The sequence below is a fragment of the Phaseolus vulgaris genome, chromosome 2 (genome assembly GCF_000499845.2).
Source record: "Phaseolus vulgaris cultivar G19833 chromosome 2, P. vulgaris v2.0, whole genome shotgun sequence".
Taxonomy (NCBI): Eukaryota; Viridiplantae; Streptophyta; class Magnoliopsida; order Fabales; family Fabaceae; genus Phaseolus; species Phaseolus vulgaris.
This window is the reverse complement of record NC_023758.2, coordinates 15,634,045-15,660,335: the sequence shown is the minus strand read 5'-3', so window position 1 is coordinate 15,660,335 and position 26,291 is coordinate 15,634,045. Positions and strand designations below refer to the sequence as shown.

The 26,291-nt window shown below is 45.8% G+C and overlaps 1 protein-coding gene across 1 annotated transcript; it reads left to right on the top strand.

Annotated features, from left to right (window-relative positions):
• Positions 1–89: 89 nt before the first annotated feature.
• On the top strand, positions 90–14,955 carry LOC137809089 (photosystem II CP47 reaction center protein-like). Its single transcript, XM_068610232.1, has 2 exons — positions 90–1,047; positions 14,881–14,955. The coding sequence occupies exons 1-2, from the start codon at positions 226–228 to the stop codon at positions 14,953–14,955; spliced, it is 897 nt and encodes a 298-aa protein (XP_068466333.1). The 5' UTR covers positions 90–225.
• The last annotated feature ends 11,336 nt before the right edge of the window (positions 14,956–26,291 follow it).

Genomic DNA, 26,291 nt, shown 5'->3' with positions numbered 1-26,291 from the left:
TCTGCATTTACTTATTTAAATATTCATACAGAAAGTTGTCAACCCCTCTCGTCTCCTCACCATTGCGTATTGTTACTTATCTGGTATAGAATAAATCTGTTTCTTTTATTTCTACAAATACGATTGTTCCATTTTCCAAGAGAATCTACTGAAAGGCTATAATAATTTTTTTCCAGTGCAATAAAGTTACACAGTGTCTATTTTTTGTTGAAGGGGTATTTTTTCATGGGTTTACCTTGGTATCGTGTTCATACTGTTGTATTAAATGATCCGGGCCGTTTGCTTTTTGTTCATATAATGCACACAGCTCTAGTTGCTGGTTGGGCCGATTCGATGGCTCTATATGAATTAGCAGTTTTTTATCCCTCTGACCCTGTTCTTGATCCAATGTGGAGACAGGGTATGTTCGTTATTCCTTTCATGACTTGTTTAGGAATAACTAATTCGTGGGGCGGTTGGAATATCACAGGAGGGGCTATAACGAATCCGGGTATTTGGAGTTACGAAGGTGTGGCCGGAGCACATATTGTGTTTTCAGGCTTGTGCTTTTTAGCGGCTATTTGGCATTGGGTTTATTGGGATCTAGAAATCTTTTGTGATGAACGTACTGGAAAACCTTCTTTGGATTTGCCAAAAATTTTTGGAATTCATTTATTTCTTGCGGGAGTAGCTTGTTTTGGTTTTGGCGCATTTCATGTAACAGGATTGTATGGTCCCGGAATATGGGTGTCTGATCCTTATGGACTGACTGGAAGGATACAATCCGTAAATCCCGCGTGGGGTGTGGGAGGTTTTGATCCTTTTGTTCCGGGGGGGGGGGGGGGGGGGGTAGCTTCTCATCATATTGCGGCAGGAACGTTGGGCATATTAGCGGGTCTTTTCCATCTTAGTGTGCGTCCACCCCAACGTCTATATAAAGGATTACGTATGGGAAATATTGAAACTGTCCTTTCTAGCAGTATTGCTGCTGTCTTTTTTGCAGCTTTTGTCGTTGCTGGAACTATGTGGTATGGTTCAGCAACAACCACCATCTGCGCCATAGTCATGGTGCTGGCGCCTTCAGCAGCAACGGGCGCAACTGGACTTGAACGGTTGCTTCTCATTTTTCTCATGAAACTTGACGAATCACAGAGTGCAATGAACAACACTTCCTTCAGCGACGATCGATTCAGCGATCAATCGGTCAGAACTTCGCGAAACTGCGAAAGAAACCTCAAGAACACAACGAACCTCCACAGAAACCTGCAACTCCACCAGAAACCAACGCTTCCTCCACGAAAAGCAAAACGAGCCAAAGAACTCAGATTTCACCGAACAAAACTCGCGCAATCAGCAGAAAACTTCACCTCACCGAACAAAAACCCAGATGAACGGTGGAAAACGCGGAATCACCGAACAAAACCTAGATGAACAGCGAACAATGGTTGCACCAGCACACAACCACACAGAATCTGCAGAAACCTCCAAGAACTCACGCTGTGGATGGGAACAGGTTTTACACGGCCCCACGGTGGGCGCCTGCTGATCCTGCCTGTTGACCAAAACGCTGAAGCTTTGCCTCGTCAAACTTGGATCGACGTATGTGCCGCGTTTGCCTCCGTCCTTTGCCGCGATCCACCTCAAGAACCTGCAAAAGAACAGAACGGCGCCGCTGCGGCCGATCGCACTCCAACGCCCAAGTCAGTGACTGAACCACCAATTACTAAGAGTAACACTCAAGAACTCTCAAGGAACCGTGAACCAGTTCTCTCTCAGTATACTCAAGAACTCGCAAGCGTAAAGAAGACAATCTGAACGTGCGTACCTCAGAAGTTCGTTGGGAAACCCTTATATACCTGGACACTTTCTCTCTCCTGGCAGTTACACATCTGGACACGTGGCTCGCATCCAGTTGTACACGTGCCATCATCTGGAGCCTCCTTGACTTGGGCGCTACTTCTGACTCTCCTTTGGCTAAGTTACTTATGCATGATACTACTCAGTGCATAGTTAACTTGGAGCGCGATCTCTTCTGGATTGGCGAGTTAGGGTGCCTTCGTACACACCTTCCCTGTGGTCTCGCCGACCGCCTTCATGATCTGCACCACCTGTTTCACCGTGTATGCTCAAGCAAGCTGTCCCCCGACCTCATCCTCTGGCCAGCTGGGAAATGTCTACCTGCCTTCATCTTCGGCGATGTGCCTGTCTTGGCGATCTCTAGTCACTTGGTTGCCTGGGTTTACATCTGGCGACTTCATCTTTAACCCGGTGACCGCCGGTTCTGGTGTGCTGGAGATCGGAGCACACCAACTTAATAACTGGCGACTACACGAGTCCCCCGACTTCCTTCCCTTCTGCCAACCAGGCATCCCATCAACACGCCTATACAATAGCTTGATGCCACGTCATTATTTCCGACTACCAAGGCGGTACACAAGCCCCCCAGTCTTAAGCGAAGACTTGTCCAGCGAAAAGACTAAAGGAGTCACGTCAATACCAATCTACGTGGCGCTGGCGCAGAATTCCAAGCGGTTGTACTTTCTGCTTTCCTGACGCTCCACCAAACACTCCTCCCATCGCTTGACACGTGGCTTCATCAACGGTTACCTTCAATTGTCGTTTGCGCTTCCCAAACCCATTCGAAAAACCCTTAAACCCATTTCACTCCACTGTTCCATCACTTCTTCGTTTTCTCAAACGCTTCAAGTTTCTTCTGCAAAAGCTCACGACGCTCTTCAACCCCCTGAATCTTCAACTTCCTTCATCGCTCTTCCGATCATAAAAAGGTACCCCATTTACTTCTTCTGCTGATTTTTCCTGCATTTTAACCGATTGGCATCATCCATTAACTGTCTGGTGCATACGCTGTGGGCTGTTTCTTCTATTTCTCCTTTCTCGTAACTTAGGGCTTCGTCTTCGTCACAACGAACCTTCGTTCGTTCGTTTTTCACCCTTCTTTCACGATCGAGTCAGCCTCTGCGAACCCTGATCACCTTTTCTTTTCTTCTTCCTTTGCAGTTTCCGCGATGGCTCGCTCAAAGATCACCCCAAATCCTCCTCCCTCGTCACGAAACCCTTCATCTCAAGCACACAACCAACCGCGAGCACCTGGTGCTTCTTCTTCCCAGGCTGAGAGGCCTGCACCCTCCCGCTCTAACCTGGCTCAGGCTAGTCCACCTGTCGCCGGAGGAGCCTTCGTTCCTTCCCCAGACTTCAAAAAATTATACCCATGGGCCACCCCGACCTTGTTGAAGGAAACCTCCTCTGTAAACTCTGCTGGGGCAGTTCTTCGATTGAAGAAAGGGGACGAGCCTCACCTGTCGTTCCACAAGGAGCATGACGACAAGATGATGGTGCTACCTTGCCCCCCCGACATGCCAGTGTGCGCCAACGACAAAGGGAACAACGGCGGGTTGTTCTGCTTCGTATACATCACCATGTTCAAGAAGGTGAAACTTAGGTTTCCCTTCACTCGTTTTGAAAGGGAGCTACTCACCGAGCTCGACATCGCCGCCGCCCAGCTCCATCCCAATAGCTGGGCGTTCGTGCGGGCGTTCCAGATCATGTGCGACCATCTGGGCTTGCCAGCGTCAGTGGACGTTTTTCTCTTCCTTTTCGAAGCCAAGCACCCAGGAGATCGCCTGTGGGTGAGTCTTAACGGGATTGCTGGGAGGTCAATCCTCTCTATCTTCCAGCAATCTTACAAAGACTGGAAGGGCAAGTTTGTCCAGGTGCGCCCAAACGACAAGGACGCCTCACTGCTCGACGGCTTCCCCTTGTATTGGGTAAACAAGGGGACTAAAGAGTCCAAAGGCAGCTTCAGGAGGCCAAGGAGTCCGGACAGCATGGGTGCTTTGGACAAGGATCTGTGCTTCTTCTGGAAAAGCGTGGCAGACGCCAACATTACCTTCCTCACCACTACGCTCATCTCCTTCGAGTTCTTCGAAGATCAACTCGAAGTTCGCATAGGTTAGAACTCACCTCAACGTCTAAGTCGTTACCTTGACATTACCTCTGCTAACTGTTTCTGGGCGTCTTGTCTGTTGTGCACAAGACTTTGGTTTTACTTTCTGCACCACTTATCTGCTTTTGCTGCATACTGACTTATGCGTTTATTTTTCTCTCTGAGCTAACCCATGTATCTTTGCATTATGCAGATCGTGTGTTGGGCCAGGGAAAACTTGCTGAACTGAGGGCGCTCGCCCGAGCCCACGGGTTGGCGTCGGGTTCCCAGACCGTGCCAAACTCAGTGGTGGAGATCGCCGCTGCACAAGGCAGATCGCCACCCAAAGGCCCAACTTCCTCCGAGGCCCAGCCCGCCAATCAGCGCAAAAAGCTTATCCTCAGGAAACCAAAGAGGAAAACCCCTCAAGTGGTTCATGAGGAAGAAGAAGAGGACGACGAGGCGACTGAAGATGGCCTCGTCACCAAGAGGAAGAGGGTGGCGCCTTCTTCACCATCTGCTCCACCTCCTCCTCCAACATCAACACCACCTTCCACACCCGCTCCGCCTCCAACGCTGCTTCCTCCACCAGCTCCCACCTCGCCAGTCCAAGCGATTCCTCTGGCGTCTGCACCTCCTGTGGTTGAGGCCGCCGAGCCCAACTTCATGGAGAACCTCCCGAGCGCCTCCACGCCCTATGTATCAGCTGGAGGGGGTCCTCCTTCAAACGCCTCAACCGCAAACGCCGCACCAGTCAGGGATGAGGGTGCTCACAACTCTCCAATCCTTATCACTGAATCCCCGACTTCGCCACCACGCCAAGAAGCACTCATTGAACAACCAACTCAAGAAGGTGGCGGCGAGAACCAACAACAAGCCCCCCCGGTGCCTCCACAAGCAAATCTCTCTCTTGAGGTCAAAAGGGTGTGGGAGCCCTTCTCAGCAAAACTGAAGATGATGGCGGAGGATTTCCCCTCCATCATATCTAAAGCTGTGGAGAGTTCCACCAAGAAGCTCCAGGATGACCTCTTCGCACTCCGAACTGAGAATAGCACCATAAGGATTGAGGCGGAGAGGTTATCCTGCAATCTAACACTCGGCGAGATCGAACACTCCCGAGTGGAAGATGCTATGAGCACTGAGCTCCGGGTGGCACGCAAGGAGGCCACCGATCTACGCCATAAGGTGCAGCTTTTGGCTCAAGAGAAGATTGAGCTGGAGAGCAAGCTGGTGCCCTATCGCGTCAAAGTGGCTGACCTGGAGGCGTTGATCAAAGCAGACGCCGCCAAGGTAAAGAACCTCGAGAAAAGGTCAGCCGATCGGGAGGTCTTCTTGGGGAAGGTGGAGAAGGAGAGAGACGACACCGTGGCCAAGCTCGCTGAAGCCAACGAAGAAAACGGGAAGATCGCCGCAGAACTGGCCCAGGTGCAGGCAGAATCCAAGAAGGTTGCTGAAGACCTTCTTCAAGCTCGAGAAACCATTGAAGAACTCAAGAAACAAGCTGAAGAGCTGAAGCAGCAGAACGAGGGGCTAAAGAAACAGATCGAAGAACTTAATCTGAGCTCTGCCCAGATTCTCGCTGCTGGATTCGAGGCCGCCCAGGAACAGTTCGCCTGCCTGTACCCCGACTTGGATCTTACCATGGTGTCTCTCAATAACGAGGTGGTGGACGGGAAGGTTGTTCCTTCTGAAGATTGATTGCTTCCCTCCATCCACGATTCTTATGCTTTCTCCCTACACATAATTGTAATAGACTTTCCCTTTTTCTGTATATGTACCTTGAACTGATGTCTACTTTATGATAAAGTCTTTGCGCTTCTTCTTGTAACTTCTTTGTCTGCTTTACCTTTCCTTGCACAATTTACTTCAAAGAAATTAACTTAGTAACCTCGTAAGCGTAATTGTATACTTAACTGCTTCGAACCACCGATTTTCGAACAACAATCACTCTAACAACTTGTAACCTCAAGGTAACGAACCTTAGCGTGAAATCGCTCTTCAAATAACGAACTTCAACTCAACTAATGGCTTAAGACACCGCTCATCTGATCTGCCTTATGAAAACGGGTCTTGACTTTCTCGCCATTGCTTGAACCTTTCCTGATCGCCAAAGACTCTTGGTGACATCAACTTCCTCCTGCCTTCACAACTTGGCCATTGTTCCTTTATTTGGGGGTAGAGGCGCCTTTCGGATCTTTCTCTACCTCCCTGAGCTTCCGAACGAGAGACCGGGTGGCTAGGCGTTCTCTTCGAACCTACCTCAGCCACCCTCCAAACTTCTTCCACCCTTTACACCATACCTGAACTCGTTCGAGACGAGAAGGATTTTATCTTGCCTGAACTCGCTCGTTGGCGAGAAGGTCTTTAACTCGCCTGAACTCGCTCATCGGCGAGAAGGTCTTTAACTTTCCTGAACTCGCTCATCGGCGAGAAGGTCTTTAACTCGCCTGAACTCGCTCGACGACGAGAAGGTCTTTAACTCGTGCCTCTACATTGCCCCAGGGGTTACATCTCCTCCCCCCCAGAAACACTGAGGACTTTTTGCTGGTGCCTCTACATTGCCCCAGGGGTTACATCTTCTCCCCCCAGAAACACTGAGGACTTTTCACTGGTGCCTCTACATAGCCCCAAGGGTTACATCTTCTCCCCCCCAGAAACACTGAGGACTTTTCACTGGTGCCTCTACATTGCCTCAGGGGTTACATCTTCTCCCCCCAGAAACACTGAGGACTTTTTACTCTTCCTCGCCTGCACTCGCTCGACGGCGAGGAGGTCTTTATCTCGCCTCATAACGCGCGAGGGCGTTGAGGTCTTTTAACTGGTGCCTCCGATCGCCGAAAGACGATGAGGACTTTAACTTTAACTGGTGCCTCCGATCGCCGAAAGACGATGAGGACTTTAACTTTAACTGGTGCCTCCGATCGCCGAAAGACGATGAGGACTTTAACTTTAACTGGTGCCTCCAATCGCCGAAAGACGATGAGGACTTAGAAACTTTTTAGAAAGCATGCAATATATCTTTACTTGCCTTAAATCACATATAAGTGACAAGGTCTTTCTTCAAAACTTTCGGAAAACAACAAGCATGCAATCTAAAACACCTTAAACTTCGAAAACTCTTCTTTATTGGGTGGCCTCATTAACAACCCTCCTTAGGGAAAAAAGAGTGCCCCCTCCAAACTGTTTTAACAGAAACATTGTAATATAACTTCGTGTTTGTCTTTACTTACAAAGTTCTTAACTATAATATAACTTGAGGTGCGTGGCGTTCCAAGTGCGAGGAATCGCCCCTCCTTCCAATGTCTCTAAGCGGTAGGCGCCGTTCCCGAGTGCCTCGGTTATTCTGAACGGTCCCGTCCACTTAGGCGACAGCTTATTCTCCATCTCGTACTGGTGGGCCTTTCTCATCACCAGGTCGCCCTCTTTGAACTGTCTCGGCATCACCTTCGAGTTATATCTTCGTTCAATCCTTCTCTTCACCGCCTCAGCTTTTAATCTCGTCTCTTCCCTGACCTCATCCAGCAAATCCAGATTTAGCCTTCTCTCCTCATTCGAGTCTTCCGCTACAAAGTTCTGGAATCTCGGCGAGCTCTCTTGGATTTCTACTGGAATCATTGCGTCGCATCCATAGACCAAGCTGAACGGGGTCTCATGGGTTCCTGACTGCTCGGTGGTGTGGTACGCCCAGACTATACGGGGCACCTCCTCAGCCCAACTTCCTTTGGCTTTCTCTAGCCTTCTCTTCAAACCTCTTAGCAACACCCGATTGGCTGACTCTACTTGGCCATTCGTCTGAGGGTGCTCGACGGATGCAAACACTTGTTGAATTCCCACCCCTTCGCACAGCTTCTTCAACAGGTGACTTGCAAACTGAGTCCCATTGTCCGACACCAGGCGCTTGGGCACACCAAACCGGCACACAATGTTCTTCCACACGAAACCTTCGATCTTGTGTGCTGTGATCTGGGCCACTGGTTCTGCTTCGATCCACTTGGTGAAATATTCAATCGCCACCACCAGGTACTTCATTTGCCTGATCGCCAGCGGGAATGGCCCTAGGATGTCGATTCCCCATGTATGAAATGGCCAAGGGTTGTAAATCGACTTCAACTCCTCGGGAGGTGCCTTGTGCCAATCGGCGTGCTGCTGGCATTGCTTGCAACACTGCGCATACTTCTTGCAGTCTTCTCTCATTGTTGGCCAATAGTAACCTGCACGGAGAGTCCGTGCGGCCAGAGCTCGACCCCCGACGTGGCTTCCGCATATCCCCTCATGGAGCTCTGCCATAATTCTTGTACATTTTTCCCCGTGCACACACTCCAAGAGTGGGTGAGTGAACCCAAACCTGTACAACTCGCCATCAATCATTGTGAACTTGCTAGAATTCTTCTTTATCTTCCTAGCCTCTGTCGGATCCAGCGGGAGAAGGCCATCTGCCAGGCACCGCTTGTACTGTGTTATCCAGGTGTCTGGCTCATGGGTCGTGCAGACCTGCGTCATGTTCACCTTCTCTCCCCGACATGCTCTTATTCTTGGTGACCTCAAGGTCTCTTGAGTCAGGGATCTGTGACTCCTCGCCGCTTTCTCCGTCGACTTGCTTATCTGAAGAACCAGGTGATCTGCTACAAATGCTCTCGGCGTCTTCAGAGTTTCTTGAATCACCGTCCTCTGCCTACCCCACTTGCCTGAACTGGCGAGCTTAGCTAGCAAGTCAGCTCGGGCATTCTGCTCTCTGGGCATATGCACTACTTCAAAAGAGACAAAGGAACTCTTCAATTCCTGTACATACTCCAGGTAAGCCGCCATTTGTGGATCTTTAGCCTGGAACTCGCCTGTTACTTGCCCCGTGACTAGCAGCGAGTCACTCTTTGCCATCAGGACCCTAGCTCCCATCTCTTTGGCCAGCAAGATTCCGGCGATCAGCGCCTCATACTCTGCTTGATTGTTGCTGGCCTTGAAGGCAAACCTCAAAGATTGTTCGATCAGCACGCCGTTGGGTCCCTCCAAGATGACTCCAGCACCGCTACCCTGCTGGTTCGACGATCCATCCACTGAAAGCACCCAACGAAAGTCGTCCCCTTCAACTCGTGTCGCCTCAGATGAGAGCTCGACCACGAAATCTGCGAAGATCTGTCCCTTAATCGGACCTCGGGGCTCATACTTAATATCAAACTCCGACAGCTCCACTGCCCACTTCACCATCCTCCCAGCAACGTCAGGCTTCTTCAAGACCTTCTGGATGGGCAAGTCGGTCATCACCAGTATCGTGAAGCTATGGAAATAGTGGCGCAACCTCCTCGCCGAAAATACCACAGCCAGCGCAGCCTTCTCCAGAGCCTGATATCTCGTTTCGGGGCCCTGCAGCACCTTACTAACAAAATAAATAGGCTTCTGAGCATGATCTTGGTCCTGGGCGAGCACCGCACTCACCGCCCTCTCAGTTACAGCAAAATACAACCTGAGAGGGGTTCCCACCAGCGGTTTGCACAAAACTGGCGGGCTCGCCAGATATTCCTTAAGCTTGACGAAGGCTTCCTCACACTCCTTCGTCCAGGCAAATTTGTTATTGCGCCTTAAACACTGGAAATAGGGATGGCCCTTCTCTCCGCTAGCTGACACGAAGCGAGACAGGGCGGCCATCCGACCTGTAAGCTGTTGTACTTCCTTCACAGTGGTCGGGCTCCTCATCGCCAAGATGGTGGCGCACTTATCAGGGTTGGCTTCTATTCCTCTCTCAGTTAAGAGGAAACCCAAGAACTTTCCAGCCTCCACGCCAAAGATGCACTTTTCGGGATTCAGCTTCAACCTAAACTTGGCGATCGTAGTGAACAACTCTTCCAAGTCCGCAACGTGCTTGCTTTTCTCTGGCGAGGTCACGACCATGTCATCCACGTACGCTTGCACATTCCTTCCCAGCATGGGTGCAAGTACTCGATCCATCAACCTCTGGTACGTGGCCCCCGCGTTCTTCAGGCCAAACGGCATCACCTTGTAGCAGTAGCACGATCTCTCGGTCATGAAGGCAGTTTTCTCTTCATCCATGGGATGCATCTTGATCTGGTTATACCCCGAGAAGGCATCCAGGAAACTCAACAACTTACACCCTGCAGCACTGTCCACCAGGGCGTCTATGCTTGGTAAAGGATATGAGTCCTTCGGGCAAGCCTTATTCAGATCAGTGAAATCGACGCACATGCGCCATTTCCCATTACTCTTCTTCACGAGCACGACATTGGCTAGCCAATCGGGGTACTGTACCTCCCTGATATGGCCTGCAGCGAGGAGCTTCTGGGTTTCATCTCTAATCGCCTGCCTCCTCTCCTCGTTGAACTTTCTTCTCCTCTGCCGCACTGGTCTCACCAAGTTGTCCATCGCCAAATGATGGCACAAGAAGTCGGGATCGATCCCGGGCATGTCCGAAGCGGACCATGCAAACGCATCCAGATGCCGCTCTATCACCTTGGCGATCTGGTCCTGGAGCTCGACCTCCAGGGATCTTCCCAGCTTGAAGATCTTTCCTCCGATCTCTCTCTCGAGCCACTGCTCGACGGGTTTTGGCCTGGTTTCTCTGGCGATCACCGCCCTGGCGATTCCCAGCTCCCTCGCTTCCTCAGGGCGATTCCTCGCCTCTTCTTCCTCCAGACCGGCGTTCCCCTCCCCCAGCTCAGCATCCACCATCACCACATCTCTTCCGGCGGTCTCTTCTATTACCGTCGATCTGGGCTTTACACCAGGAGGCGGGGTGGTTGTCACGTAACTCACCGACCTCTTGTTCTTCAGGCTATTCTCATAGCACTTCTTCGCTTCTTTCTGGTCGGATTTGATGGTGATCACCACCCCCTCCATAGACGGCAACTTCACCTTCATGTGCCGGGTCGACGGTATAGCGCCTATCCTGTTGAGCGTGGGTCTTCCCAGCAGAATGTTGTATGCTGAGGGAGCATTTACGACAAGGTACTTGATTTTCTCTGTTCTCGAACCCGCCTCATCTGTAAACGTAGTCCTCAACTCTATGTACCCCCTGACCTCTACCTGGTCGCCAGCGAAACCATACAAACACCCTCCATAGGGCCTCAGCTGGTCAAGGGGTAGCTCCAACTGCGTGAAAGTCGGCCAGAACATCACGTCTGCCGAGCTTCCTTGGTCTACCAGAACCCTGTGGACCTTTCTTCCTGCTGTGATCAACGAGATGACTATGGGATCGTTGTCATGAGGCACAACGTCCCGAAGATCTTGCTTGGTGAACGTAATGTCCACATCCGGCGAGTGGTCTTCAAACATATCCACCGTCATCACAGACCTCGCGTACTTCTTCCTCTGTGATGCGGTGCATCCACCACCCGAGAAACCTCCTGCAATGGTGTGGATTTCCCCGTGTGTGGGCATCTCGTGCTGCTGAGCCTCTCCACCTGCTGGTTGGGAGCTCGACGTGCCCCCCGTCCTTCTGTCCAGCAAGTAGTCGTTTAGGAACCCGCTCTTGACCAGATCGTCGAGCTGGTATCCCAAAGCCAAACACGAATCCACGGTGTGGCCAAAGCCCTGGTGAAACTCACACCAGGCGTCTAGCTTTGGTCCCAGCACCTTGTCGCCCACCTTCTCAGGCGCTTTCAACCTAGCGGATATATTGGGAATGGCGATCAGGTCCGCCAATCCCATGACAAACTTGTGCTTTGGCGAGCGATTGTACTCCCGGCGTGCTGGTTGAGAGCGTCCTTGGCCCCTGCCCTTGTTCTTCCTTGGATCATAAGGATGGTGAGTCCTCTGATCCCTCCTGGTCGCCGCTGTCTCCAGCACCCTCTGTGGCTGGATCCTGGTTTGGGCACGTGGCCTGGCAGGAGCCACGCTTCCCCTCTTCTCGGCGACTTCACTCTCATCGGCGATGTGGGCCATCGCAAGTCGCCTGACCTCAGCAAACGTGGCAGGGTGAGCCCTGATCAATGCCTCGCAGAATGGTCCCGGCAGCACGCCCTTCTTAAACGCGTAGACCAGCATTTCTTCATCTTTGGCTGGCGATCGGACCATCTGCGCCCCAAAACGATTCAGGTAGTCCCTGAGGGACTCTCCCTGATACTGCCTTATGTCAAACAAATCATAAGACACCCTGGGCGGTGCCTTGTTCACGATGTACTGCTCGACGAAGATCTTTGAAAACTGTTGGAAGTTGGTTATGTGACCTGTAGGCAGGCTCACAAACCATTCCAGCGTCGTTCCCTGGAGTGTGCTTACAAACATCTTGCAGTACACGGTGTCTGATCCTCCTGACAGCATCATCTGCGTATGGAACGTGGTGAGATGAGCTTCGGGATCCTCCACGCCGGTGAAAACAGCCTTCACCGGTACCACACTCGCAGGGATAGGCGTGTCAGTAATCGCCTGAGCGAAAGGCATAGGGAAAACACGAGGCGGCGTTGACGGCGCGACCTCTTCAGCAACTGGACGCCCTCGCTGCTCCTGAAGAGCTTGACGCAGCTCTTCAGTCACTTTGCTAAGCTCATCATTCCTGGCCCGAGAGGCGACCAGGTCCTTATGCATTCTCGCCTGCTCTATACGCGAGGCTTCCACATTCGCCTGCAACGAACGCATGATTTCCACAATCTGCGCCATAGTCATGGCGCTGGCGCCTTCAGCAGCAACGGGCGCAACTGGACTTGAACGATTGCTTCTCATTTTTCTCATGAAACTTGACGAATCACAGAGTGCAATGAACAACACTTCCTTCAGCGACGATCGATTCAGCGATCAATCGGTCAGAACTTCACGAAACTGCGAAAGAAACCTCCAGAACACAGCGAACCTCCACAGAAACCTGCAACTCCACCAGAAACCAACGCTTCCTCCACGAAAAGCAAAACGAGCCAAAGAACTCAGATTTCACCGAACAAAACTCGCGCAATCAGCAGAAAACTTCACCTCACCGAACAAAAACCCAGATGAACGGTGGAAAACGCGGAATCACCGAACAAAACCTAGATGAACAGCGAACAATGGTTGCACCAGCACACAACCACACAGAATCTGCAGAAACCTCCAAGAACTCACGCTGTGGATGGGAACAGGTTTTACACGGCCCCACGGTGGGCGCCTGATGATCCTGCCTGTTGACCAAAACGCTGGAGCTTTGCCTCGTCAAACTTGGATCGACGTATGCGCCGCGTTTGCCTCCGTCCTTCGCCGCGATCCACCTCAAGAACCTGCAAAAGAACATAACGGCGCCGCTGCGGCCAATCGCACTCCAACGCCCAAGTCAGTGACTGAACCACCAATTACTAAGAGTAACACTCAAGAACTCTCAAGGAACCGTGAACCAGTTCTCTCTCAGTATACTCAAGAACTCGCAAGCGTAAAGAAGACAATCTGAACGTGCGTACCTCAGAAGTTCGTTGGGAAACCCTTATATACCTGGACACTTTCTCTCTCCTGGCAGTTACACATCTGGACACGTGGCTCGCATCCAGATGTACACGTGCCATCATCTGGAGCCTCCTTGACTTGGGCGCTACTTCTGACTCTCCTTTGGCTAAGTTACTTATGCATGATACTACTCAGTGCATAGTTAACTTGGAGCGCGATCTCTTCTGGATTGGCGAGTTAGGGTGCCTTCGTACACACCTTCCCTGTGGTCTCGCCGGCCGCCTTCATGATCTGCACCACCTGTTTCACCGTGTATGCTCAAGCAAGCTGTCCCCCGACCTCATCCTCTGGCCAGCTGGGAAATGTCTACCTGCCTTCATCTTCGGCGATGTGCCTGTCTTGGCGATCTGTAGTCACTTGGTCGCCTGGGTTTACATCTGGCGACTTCATCTTTAACCCGGTGATCGCCGGTTCTGGTGTGCTGGAGATCGGAGCACACCAACTTAATAACTGGCGACTACACGAGCCCCCCGACTTCCTTCCCTTCTGCCAACCAGGCATCCCATCAACACGCCTATACAATAGCTTGATGCCACGTCATCATTTCCGACTACCAGGGCGGTACAAAATTGAAAGTGAGGTTACTCTCTAGAATTTGAATGGTTTCTTTGTGAGACTTGCTCTCCTTCTCTTTGTCTCATCTTGTGGGTCTTGGGAATCCTATAGTGGTGGCATTCCCATTCATCTTGGAGCCTTCCACCATCCAAGTGGCGTGATCACTCTTATTGTCTTCAACCACATAAGTCTTCTTCAACTTTTCATCTTCTTCTTCCATACCCATTCCATATCAAAAAACTCTAAAACATGTCTTTGTTGTTTTCTTGATGTTTCAATCGGTAGAACTTGTTTAGTTTTTGTTTTAGTTCGGTTCTTTGTGTTTATTTGTTGTTCTTTATGGTTTACATGTTCCTATTGATATTTCAATCGGTTCATATGCTTCATTGTCTTGTTTCAATCGGTTGAAGTTCTAGAAATGGGTTTCCATTTGGTTTTCTTGTCCTTGTTGTGTTCTTGAATTGCTTGTAGAATCTTGATCCAATTCTTGAAAGTGTCTTATGATGTTTCATATTCATATATCAACTCATATCATGTGGTATCATGAGCCATGGGTTTGTTCTTGTTTTGAGTTGATTTGACACTTTTAATTCAAGCAATTTGCATTTACCAGCACTTTATTTTCTGCAGAATTTTTTTAGGTTCCTTTTTGTGTGTGTTGTTCTGTTTTTTTTGCTGTTATTGAGTCTTTCTTGCTGTTTTATTTGGTACAAATTAATTGTGTTTGAGTCATTTTGATTTTTGAATACATATAAGTTTTGTCAAGTCATGTTTCTCCCAAAATGTCATCAACTCTATGTAGTACTTTTCTTGATAATTTTGGTTGATTGCTTTTATTTGAGTGCAGTTTTATATTACTGTTTTTTATCCTTTGGTGCCTTTTATTTTTAGTTTTGAGTTCATGCTTGTGTATTAGATCCATACAATTTCTTAAACATCAATTCTATTGTGTCTTTTGAAGTTCTCAATTCTGTTTTTTCATTCCGAATTAGGTTTCCTCTGTTTTTCTTGAAAACGTGCTGACTGTTTGGTTTATCAAAAATTTTGTAGTTACTGAAAAATTCTGAAACTATGGATTTAAGAAGTTTGAAGTGTTACAAAAGAGAGAAAAAAATAATTATAGCAAAAATCAATATACAAAAAAAAAATGATAAATGGATTACATACAGAGTGTAAAATTCTTACTCTGGAAAAACAGTGATGCGGCAGTGATTTTCGGAAATTTATCACAATTAATTGGTATACTGTTTTTGTGTGATTCCAGTGCCCAAATTGAGATAACATCTTGAAGTTTCAGTGGTTTAATTTTCATATTCCAGTTTGCATTATACAGTTCCAGATAAATCTGTAAAGTCACGGACATTTTATACAATTTTCCAGTAGTTTTGTTTTTGGTTTTCTTCATCCTATTCTAATGCTTTTCTCTAGGTTCCTTTTGTGTGCTATCTTTTAATTGAGTACCTTATTTTTTTTATTGTCTTTTCATTCAATATTCTTTGAGTTTGTCATATATCTTTGCTATAGCCTTTTCTTGTTTACACCTTTTCTTGATTGTCTTTTATTGTTCCTTAAAGTTTTGTGGTGTTTTGTCTTTGAGAAAGAGTGGGTTGCTTTGACATCTTTCATTTGAGAATTACCCAAACCCCAAGAGAAGCTTGGTTGAGGAAAAATTTATTTCTTGGAGTGCTTTAAGTGCCTTTTACTTTCCATTACCGCAACATAATTGTTCAATTTTCTAACCTTGTTTTCTTGAAATCGTTTGTTCCTTGTGTTTGTTGTTTTCATTTTGACAATGGCTACCTATTCAAGTGGTGAATCTTCCAAACCACACTCTCCACAAAGAGCATTTATTCTTGGTGAATTGAAGGAGGCAAAACGCTCCCTTGCACAAAAAGATGAAGCCATAAAACAATTGGAGGAAAGATTACAAAGACTTGAAGTGACTCATGATAGGTCCAACCATGGAAGTCGTCATTCTCATAGACATTCTTCAAGAAGTTCTTCCACTTCTCACGACCATGAAGAAGAAAATAGAAGGAGGAGGCATCATCATCATCATGAAGATAGGCGCCAAAATGTGGCAAAGCCTTATTTTCCAATTGTAAAATGGCCTAGTTTTAGTGGGGATGGTGATCCTAATGTATATTTGGGTTGGGAGGCAAAGGTTGAGCAAATTTTTCATGTACATGAGGTCTTAGAAGACCAAAGGGTTAGACTAGCTTCTTTAGAATTTTTAGACTATGCCATGCAATGGTGGCATAAGACTCTTATGGACATTGGCCTAAACAAGAGATCTCCCATGGTTTCTTGGAACGATTTAAAAGAGTGTACGCGTGATAGATTTGTTCCACCACACTTTAGGAAAGACCTATTGTTGAAGCTCCAACGGCTTCACCAAGGTACGCTAAGTGTGGATGCTTATTTCAATGAGGTAGAAACGTTTTTAATTCAAGTAGATATGCATGAAAATGAGGAAGCTAAAATGGCTAGATTTGTGAGTGGTCTTAGGAGGGATATTCAAAATGTTGTGGAACTTCATGAGTATTCATCTTTACAAAATTTGGTTCACCTTGCCATCAAGGTTGCATCTCAAATTTCAAAGAAAAATGCTTTAAAAAATACTCATAATGATGGCTACTACAACAACTCTTGGAAAAATAAAAACAAATCTTTTTCAAAGTATCCTCCTAAAGAATCATCTTTCAAAACTAGAGATTTTAAGCCTTCAACTTCTACTCATAAGTCACCAACAAAATCGTCTAGTAAGAAATGTTTTAAATGCTTAGGATATGGTCACATAGCTTCTAATTGCCCTTCAAAGCGAAATATGTTTATACATGATGGGGTAGTGGTTAGTGAGCATGATTCTGAAACCTCTAGACATTCCTCACCTTCTAGATCCCCAAGTGAGAATGAAAGCGAAAGTCCACTTGAAGGTGACTTGCTAGTTGTGAGACGTATGCTTGGTCAAGTTTTAAAACCCTCTGATGAAAGTCAAAGAGAAAATATTTTTCATACAAAATGTCTCATTAATAACAAGTTATGTTCTTTAATAGTGGATATGGGTAGTTGTGCTAATGTGGCTAGTACAAGAGTGGTAGATAAGCTTGGATTGTCTACTATCTCTCATACAAAGCCCTACAAATTACAATGGTTAAGTGAGGTAGGTGAGATCATTGTTAACAAACAAGTCCTCATTGCATTTTTTATTGGTAAATATAAAGATGAGGTCTTGTGTGATGTTGTACCAATGGAAGCCACACGTGTTCTTTTGGGTAGGCCATGGCAATATGATAGAAAAGTTTTTCATGATGGCTTTACCAACAAACTTTCTTTTGACTTCCATGGGCTTGGTCATTAAAGTCTCTCTCTCTCCAAAGGAATTCCATGAGGACCAAATTACAATGAAGCAAAATAGAGAGAATGAAAAAGAAAGAAATGATAAACTGAGTCACAATACTTTATCAACTAAATCACTAATGTTGACTCGTGTTATGCCTCAAGTGTTCCAAGGTATTCTTCTTCTTTTTCTTTTTCATTACCCAAAGTTCCTACTGCCACACCATATTGGATAAATAATGTTAAGGATGATTTTTACATAGCTCCTAATGGCTTTCACCTTTTAAGAGGATTTTTTCCAAAGAATGTCATCATTTCCAAATAATATTTTCCGACATGGTCTGTTTATAGGACATCTTTTTCTGAACTCCCAACGTTTCAAAATGCTAAGTCAAGTTTGCCTATCTCTTCTTACATTCTCTTATGTAATTGCAATTTGACTTTGTCTTATGCAGAGTACTAAATTCGTGGTCGAATTTTCTCCAACTTGGAGGGCATGATGTGATCCAAAAATACATAAAGATGACCAAGGATGTTACACTTGAAGGGTCATCTCAACAAGAAAATAAAGACCTCGTTAATAGGAGAAATGGACAAAGGCCAAAGCATTTGAAGTTCTTCTTATTAGTCTTCTCAAAAGATGAGGTTCAAGCCAATTAATATCTTTTGTAATATTTTTTAGAATAGTTTCAAAATAGAACATTAAAAGGGAAGCAGTAGGAAAAATCACTTTTCTAGAATAAGGAAGTGACTTGAAAAAGGGTGGCATTTACCTTGTCTTTTCATATGCCTTGCCTTTTCATTTAAAAGTGACTCTTCATGTATCTTACCTTTCATGATCGGTCCTCTATGCCTATATAAAGAGGGGCCTTGCTTTTGTAAACATAAGTTGAAAGTTGAATATTGAAATTGAAAGTGAGGTTACTCTCTAGAATTTGAGTGGTTTCTTTGTGAGACTTGCTCTCCTTCTCTTTGTCTCATCTTGTGGGTCTTGGGAATCCTATAGTGGCGGCACACCCATTCATCTTGGAGCCTTCCACCATCCAAGTGGCGTGATCACTCCCATTGTCTTCAACCATATATGTTTTCTTCAACTTTTCATCTTCTTCTTCCATACCCATTCCATATCAAAAACTCTAAAACATGTCTTTGTTGTTTTCTAGATGTTTCAATCGGTAGAACTTGTTTAGTTTCTGTTTTAGTTTGGTTCTTTGTGTTTGTTTGCTGTTCTTTATGGTTTATATATTCTTATTGAAGTTTCAATCAGTTCATATGCTTCATTGTCTTGTTTCAATCAGTTGAAGTTCTAGAAATGGGTTTCCATTTGATTTTCTTATTGTTGTTGTGTTCTTGAATTTCTTGTAGAATCTTGATCCAATTCTTGAAAGTGTCTTATGATGTTTCATCTTCATATATCAACTCATATCACAAGGAGTGACTATTCGTCAGCAAACCTTTCGCACCCATCTCTTTAGCCAGTAGCATTCCCAGCGATCAGGGCCTCATACTCTGCTTGGTTGTTACTGGCCTTGAAAGTGAACCGCAAGGCCTGCTCAATGAGCAACCCATTTGGCCCTTCCAAGATGACACCAACCCCACTACCCTGTTGGTTGGAGGAACCGTCTACAGAGAGTACCCATCTGGAACATGCTCATTCTTGATGCGTGGAAGCCGAGGACAGCTCTACCACGAAGTCAGCATAAACCTAGCCTTTAATAGGGCCTCTGGGCTCATACTGCATACCAAACTCTGATAGCTCTACTGCCCATCGCACCATGCTTCCTTCCACATACAGCTTCTATAAGACCTTGCGAATTGGAAGGTCGGTCATCACTATTACGGTGAAGCTCTGGAAGTAGTGGGGAAGTCTTCGTGTCGAGAACACTACCGCCAGGGTTGCTTTCTCTATGGCTTGGTATCTCACCTCAGGCCCCTGCAATACTTTGCTGACAAAGTAGATTGGCTTCTGCACGTATTCCTGCTCTTGCATCAGGATCGAACTGATCGCCTTTTTTGTAATTGCGAAGTACAGACAAAGTGGAGTACCCAACTGTGGCTTGCACAACACTGGTGGATTGGCTAGGTACTTCTTCAGTTTTAGGAACGCCTCTTCGCACTCCCTGGTCCATATGAACATGCTATTTCTCTTCAGGCATTGGGAATAAGGATGCCTCTTATCTCCCCCTACCGATACGAATCTGGACAGAGCGACCATGCGTCCTGTCAACTGTTGCACCTCCTTCACTGAGATCAGGCTTTTCATTGCTATGATCGTCGCACACTTCTCAGGATTCGCCTCTATCCCACGTTTAGTGAGTATGAACCCCCAAGAACTTGCCTGCTTCTACCCCGAACACACACTTCTCAGGGTTCAGCTTCAACCTGTACTTAGTTGTTGTGGTGACTGTTAGAATGTATGGCTTTAAACTAAAGGGGGGTGAATTATTTAAAGGGGGTTTTCACAAACTTTTTACGCTAGAATGAAATTCTTTGCAAGAAACCAGATTAGGAATTCAGTTAAACAAAGCTCAAAACACTAAACCACTAGAAAAACAATCGGTTGTTTCGCAGAAACAATCGGTTGTTTATATCAGTAAAAAATAACAACAACTGAATTTAAAGAGTTTAAGGAAGAGAGAGATGCACAAACAGTTTATACTGGTTCACTCTTAAACCAAAAGCTACATCTAGTTTCCCATAAACCACTGGAGAATCTACTAGGTAATCAAAACCAGATTACATACACACAACCAAAGAATTGACCTTGATCCCCTCAAGAAACACACTTCCTTTCGCTCAGCACACACACCAAGAATGTTGATATTGACAACCTCAAGAGCACACAACCCTTCTTGGCTTTACAACACTAGAATGTGCACAGTTTTCAGAACGAAATACACTTGTTACAGAATCAACTGAAATCAATACAGATGTAATCCTATTCCACTTCTCTCTTGAATAACCAAAGCTCAAACTGAAAACCTCAAATGTTTGAAAGCTCTTTGAAAAACTCAAATATGTTTTTCTTTCTTGTTGTTTGTTATAAAACATTAACAAACTATTTATAGCATTCAAATCTTGGTCAAAGCATTTAAAGCAGGAGCGTATTCGGTTATAAAAACATTTAAAACTCACTTAACTAACAAAACTGATTCTGTTAGAGTTTTCAAACAAACAATCGATTGAAAGAGTGAATCAATTGGTTGTTTTGGTTTGAAAGCAAGTCAACCATCCAAAACAATTTTCAAACTCTTTCAAAAACACGTAAGTATAAAACAATCGGTTGTTTCGACAAAACAACAGGTTGTTTTTTCACTTAGTTTGAAAAACACTTTAAACTTAAAAGATTTGAAAACACTTAAGCTTTAGATTAAAAAAAGAGTGGATTACAAAGATAAACTACCCCAGATCCTACTCTAAAACACCAGAAACTTCAAGCAACACCAGCCTTCCATCAAACGCTAGGATTTAGATTCTTAAGTCTGCTACATGTTGCTCCCTCTACTGGGAGGTGACCACCATGTCATCCACGTATGCTTGGACATTCCGCCCTATCATGGGCGCTAATACTCTGTCCATTAACCTCTAGTAGGTCGCACTTGCATTCTTAAGCCCAAAAAGCATCACCTTATAACAATAGCAAGACAGCTCTGTCAAGAACGTTGTCTTGCACTCGTCCCTGGGGTGCATCCTGATCTGGTTGTAACCAGAAAAAGGCATCCATGAAGCTAAGTAGTGTCAATACTGGGCAACGGGTAGGCGTCCTTCGGACAGGCCTTTTTAAGGTCTGTGAAGTCGACGCACATCCTCCATTTCCCACTAGCCTTTTTTGCCAGCACCACGTTCGCCAGCCACTCAGGGTACTGAATCTCCCTGATGTGGCCAGCCCTAAGCAGCTTCTCTATCTCTTCTTTGATGACCTGACGCCTTCCGTCATTGAACTTTTGCCTTCTCTAGCGAACAGGTCGGACCTGGGGGTCCATGGTGAGACGATGACACAGGACGTCAGGATCTATGTCAGGCATGTCTGAGGCAGACCATGCAAAAGCATCAAGGTGCCGAGCTATGACTTCGGCAATCTGATCTTGTGTCTCTTGGACTAGGGATTTGCCAAGCTTGAACTTCTTCACGCTGATCTCCTTCTCTAACACATCTTCGGCAGGTTTGGGTTGTCTCTCCGGTTAGAATGGATGGATTTAAACTAGAGGGGGGTGAATTGTTTAAAGAGGGTTTTCGCAAACTTTTATAACAAGAATGAAATTATTACAAGAAACAATTGATAAGTAATTCAGTTTGCCAAAACAGCAATTAAAAACAGCAGTACCAGAAAAACAATCGGTTGTTTCACAGAAACAATCGGTTGTTTATACCAGTAAACAACAAACAACACTGAATTTAAAGAGTTAGGGATAGAGAGATTTCACACAGATGTTTATACCGGTTCACTCCAAACCCAAAGCTACATCCAGTCTTCTCAGAAACCCTGAGGAAATCCACTAAGCAATCACAACTTGATCACTTACACCACAACCAAGAAAGTGACCTTGAACACCTCAAGACACACACTCTTCTTGGCCAACACACCAACACTAAGATTGCTGATCTTGATCCCCTCAAGAACACACAACCAATCTCAGCAAACATAGAAGCGAAACTTGTTTCACAAAAGTACAAGGATTACACTTGTTACAGAAGATAATCTGAAATCAATACAAGCAGAATCCTATTCCACAAACTTTGATCAATCATAAACTTTCAGCAATCTCAGCTCTTTGAAAAACTCAAAAACTCTTAGCAAAAAACTTGTCAAAGATTGATTCTCAAATCTGTTTTTCTGAATTTATTTAAAGATGTAGTTTGTTATCAAATCTTAACAAACTCTTAAATTGCATTAAAAGATTTGTCAAAGCATTTAATGACTGGAGCGTAAGCAGTTAAATCATTTAAAGCTCAGTCAAAGATAAAACAGTTTTTCTATTATGGTCCCAAAACAAACAATCGGTTGTTTCCTCGAATCAATCGGTTGTTTTGGTTTTAACAGCTTAACCATTTGAAAAACAGTTTTCAAATCTTTTCTCAAAACATCTAAGTGTAAACAATCGGTTGTTTTGACAAAATAATCGGTTGTTTTAACTTAGTTTGAAAACATTTTACTTTCACAAAGATTGAGAATGCCTATGCTTTAGATTCGATCAAGGGGTGGATTACAACACTCAAACTACCCCAGAACTAGACTAAACCAGCACAACAACAGCAAGCACAACCAAGGCTTCAACATCCTTCAAAGGGTTTGGATTCTTCAAAGCTTGAACACCACTTGGTTCAACATCTCCCGGGCGATCTCTGCGCGGGTGACCCCTTCTTCCCTCGGAGGCTGGGTGGTAACAACGAACATTCCTCTCTTCGTCTTGAGGCTATTCTCGTAGAACTTCTTAGCCTCCTTCTTATCAGACTTGATGGTGATCACTGTAACCTCAAGGGAAGGCAGCTTCATCTTCATGTGCCTCGTAGAGGCCACCACTCCAATCCTGTTCAAAACAGGTCTACCCAAAAGTATATTGTAGGCTGACGGAGCGTTAACAACGAGGTACCTGATGTTTTCAGTGCGTGAAGTTGTGTCGTCTGTGAAGGTCGTCCTCAACTCTATGTGTCCACGCACCTTCGCTTGGTCTTCAGTGAAACCATACAAGCAACCGATATAAGCCCTCAACTGGTCTGGACACAACTGTAATTTGTTGAAGGTCGACCAGAACATCACATCGGCCGAACTTCCTGGTCCACAAGGACACGATGCACCCTCCTTCCTGCTATCACTACCAAAATCACCACCAGGTCATTGTCATGTGGAACGACGTCCTAACGGTCGACCTTGGTGAAGACGAGGTCAACATTGGGAGTATGATCTGCCTCTTGTACATCTATTGCCATCACCTCCCGTGCGTAATTCTTCCACTGGGAGGCGGTGCATCCTCCTTATGAGAACCCTCCGGAGATGGTGTTTATCTCACCATGAATGGGCACCTCGTGCCCCTGATCTACTCTCGTGGCTGCTAACGCCTGATCCCCCTGCGGCTCTAGGAGGTAGTCCTTCAAGAAGCCGCTTTTCACTAACTCGTCCAACTGGTATCCCAGTGACAAGTAGTTGCGTATGAGGTGGCCATATCCTTGGTGGAATTCTCACCAAGTGTTCTTGTTGAGCCCCATCTTTTTGTCGGTCTTCGGAGGCATCTTCAGTCTTATCGTTATGTTAGGGATAGCGATCAACTCCTTGAGCTCTACACGAAAATTGTGCTTGGGGGGTGGATCTCCCCGTGTGCGTGCTCTAGTTTGGGGCTTCTCGTAAGGTTGCTGCTTTCCCGAGCCTTTCTTCTCTGTTGTCACCTCGTGCACCCTCATGGGTTGAGGTCGACCTGCTGCTCGAGGTCGGACAGGACCGACGTAGCCGTGTTTCTCTATGACTCGATCTTCCGTGGCGATGTGCGCCATAGCCCGACCCCTGATCTTGCAGAACGTCTTCGGGTAATATCTAAGCAGAGATTCACTGAAGGGCCCTGGTAGCATTCCTTTGGTGAAGGCATGCACCGTCATGGCCTCGTCCGTGGCTTTTAGCCTTACCACCTGGACTCCAATCCTATTCAAGAACTCTTTCAAGGACTTTCCATCATACTATTTTATGTCAAAGACATCGTAAGAAATTCGAGGGGGAGCCCTGTTGATAAGGTACTGCTCTCTAAACAGCGTTGCAAATTGATTGAAGGTAGTAATGTGTCCGTCAGGGAGACTAACGAACCATTCCAACGTTGCGCTTGTCAGTGTGCTCCTCAACAACTTGTAGCACATAACATCAAATCCTCCTGTAAGCATCAACTGGTGTGGAACGCTGTGAGGTGAGCATCTGGGTCCTCTACACCCGTGAAGGTGACTTTCGAGCTAGAGACGTGATCGGTAACATAGTATCCATAATTGCCTGAGAGAACGACATTGGGCATGCCCTAGGTGGTATGGGTGGGGCACGCTCATCCACCGCATGCTCCCCTGCCTGTTGCAAACTCCTGCGTAGTTCCTCACTGGTTCTGTGCAGCTCTTCGTTGTCCGCCTGAGACGCAGCTATGTCAACCCTAGATGTTGCTATTGTTGGGTTTAATAGTGCCAAAGTTCAAGAGGGGGGTGAATTGACCTTTTAAAACTTTTGCGCATAATCAGATTTTATCACAGTACACAGAAAATAAATCGATTTATTTGGAAATGAACAGATTTATTTTGACACTGTTTATACTAGAAAACGTTTATATCAGCCAAGTTAATCACGAGATTATGCAGATTGATTTTTCAGATACACACACTGATTTTAGGAGTATATTATGAAACACACAAATCAGTGACCTTCAATTTTATAGGCAAGTGATAAAGGTTCAATTATTAGCTTGACAATCAATTGGGTAACCTATCACAATCAACCTGTTTCAGTTGTATTTAACAGATCATATATCTTCTTCACAGAACCAAGCTGATTTTCCAGAAAATAAGAACTGTATGATCAAGCCCAGAAAGAACAAATTTATTTTTAATTGAACAGATTCAATTTCTAGCAGATTAACAGATAAGCGTGAATTAGAGTGCAGAGATTAAGGGAGAATGAACACAAAGCAATTATACTGGTTCACTCCAATGAGCTACATCCAGTCTTCACCTAAACCAAGGTGAAATTCACTAAATCACAATTCAAACAACCACAAACACCACTGTTCTTGAACCCTACAAGAACTTTGGTACACTTGCTGAAAAACACTATTTCAGCATACACACTCTTCAAGAAACCCTATCAAGAAGAGTTTACAACCACACTTTTACAAGAAATGAAATGTGAAACGAATACACCTGATAGAGGATGCAGAAATCTGCCTTAACCCAGTAGAACAGATCGCTTAAACAGTAGCAGCACCTCTCATCAAGCTTTGGAACCAAACAAGAACAAGCACACCTTTGATTTTTGAAATCTTTCAAGAACAGATGCTAATTCTTTGTAAATCCTTAATTCTCTTATGCAAAACTTGTTTTCTCAATTGTATGATCGATGTTTAAACGTAGGAACAAGTTTTCTTTTAATAGAAAAACAACTTATAACAGATTTTCGAAAAACAGTTAATTGGCCATCGACCATGATTTTACTTAGGTCGAGTTCTGAGAAGTCCAGATTGGGATGGAATGTTGATGCTTGTTTGATAGTTGCCTTGAATCCCACAAGATAGGATTGGGCAGCATCTTGCTTAAATGATTATGTGGTCTTGACAAGATCCTCATCTTTATGGACAACTGCCTCTTTAGCTTGTCGACTTTGGCCAAGATTTTGTTCCTTTCTTCAGCCAGGCTTGCAGCCTCTTGAGCTCGGTCTACTGTCTCTTTACCTTTCTCGGCTCAAAGTTGTTCAGCTTCTTGTTGCAAGTTATTTGAATGCTTGAGCTCAGATTGAAGGCACTCTATTTCTTTGTGAAGCTAAGCCTTCTCTTGGATCCTTTGGTCCTCTGCTACCCTCCAATCTCTCGTCCTGGTCATGACCAAACAACCCATGGCAAAGGCTTGCCCAAATTGCTTCATGGCATCAACAAGCAGATGATCTTCGTTATGAGCCATGAGTCTCTCTTTGTCCTTGTTGGGCAGAAAAGCCTTTTAACCATATGTGGGGATGTCAAAGTCTGGATCCCACGAGCTATTCCTCTTAGAGCTCTCCGCTTCGCGTTCCTGAATGACAATTACATCTTGGGGTGGAGCATGGTCGAATAAGTGAGCGACGTCTTGATTCGAGGCTCGACCATCTGAGGGAGAGTGCTTAGTGGGAGGAGTGGTTGCCTTCCTTTTTCTTTTAAAAACAAGCCCCGAGGTGGTTTCCTCGTCTTGCTCGATTGGGGCTTGGGTAATTGTGATTAGATCCTTCATTTTCTGAGTTAAAGAATCCTTGGGCATGTTGGTAGTTGCCCTCTCTTTTTAGCCATCTCGGCTAGCTCCGCCTTACTGATATGGGTCAAAATTCTTTATGCAAAGAAAATAAGTAAATGATTAATAAGTA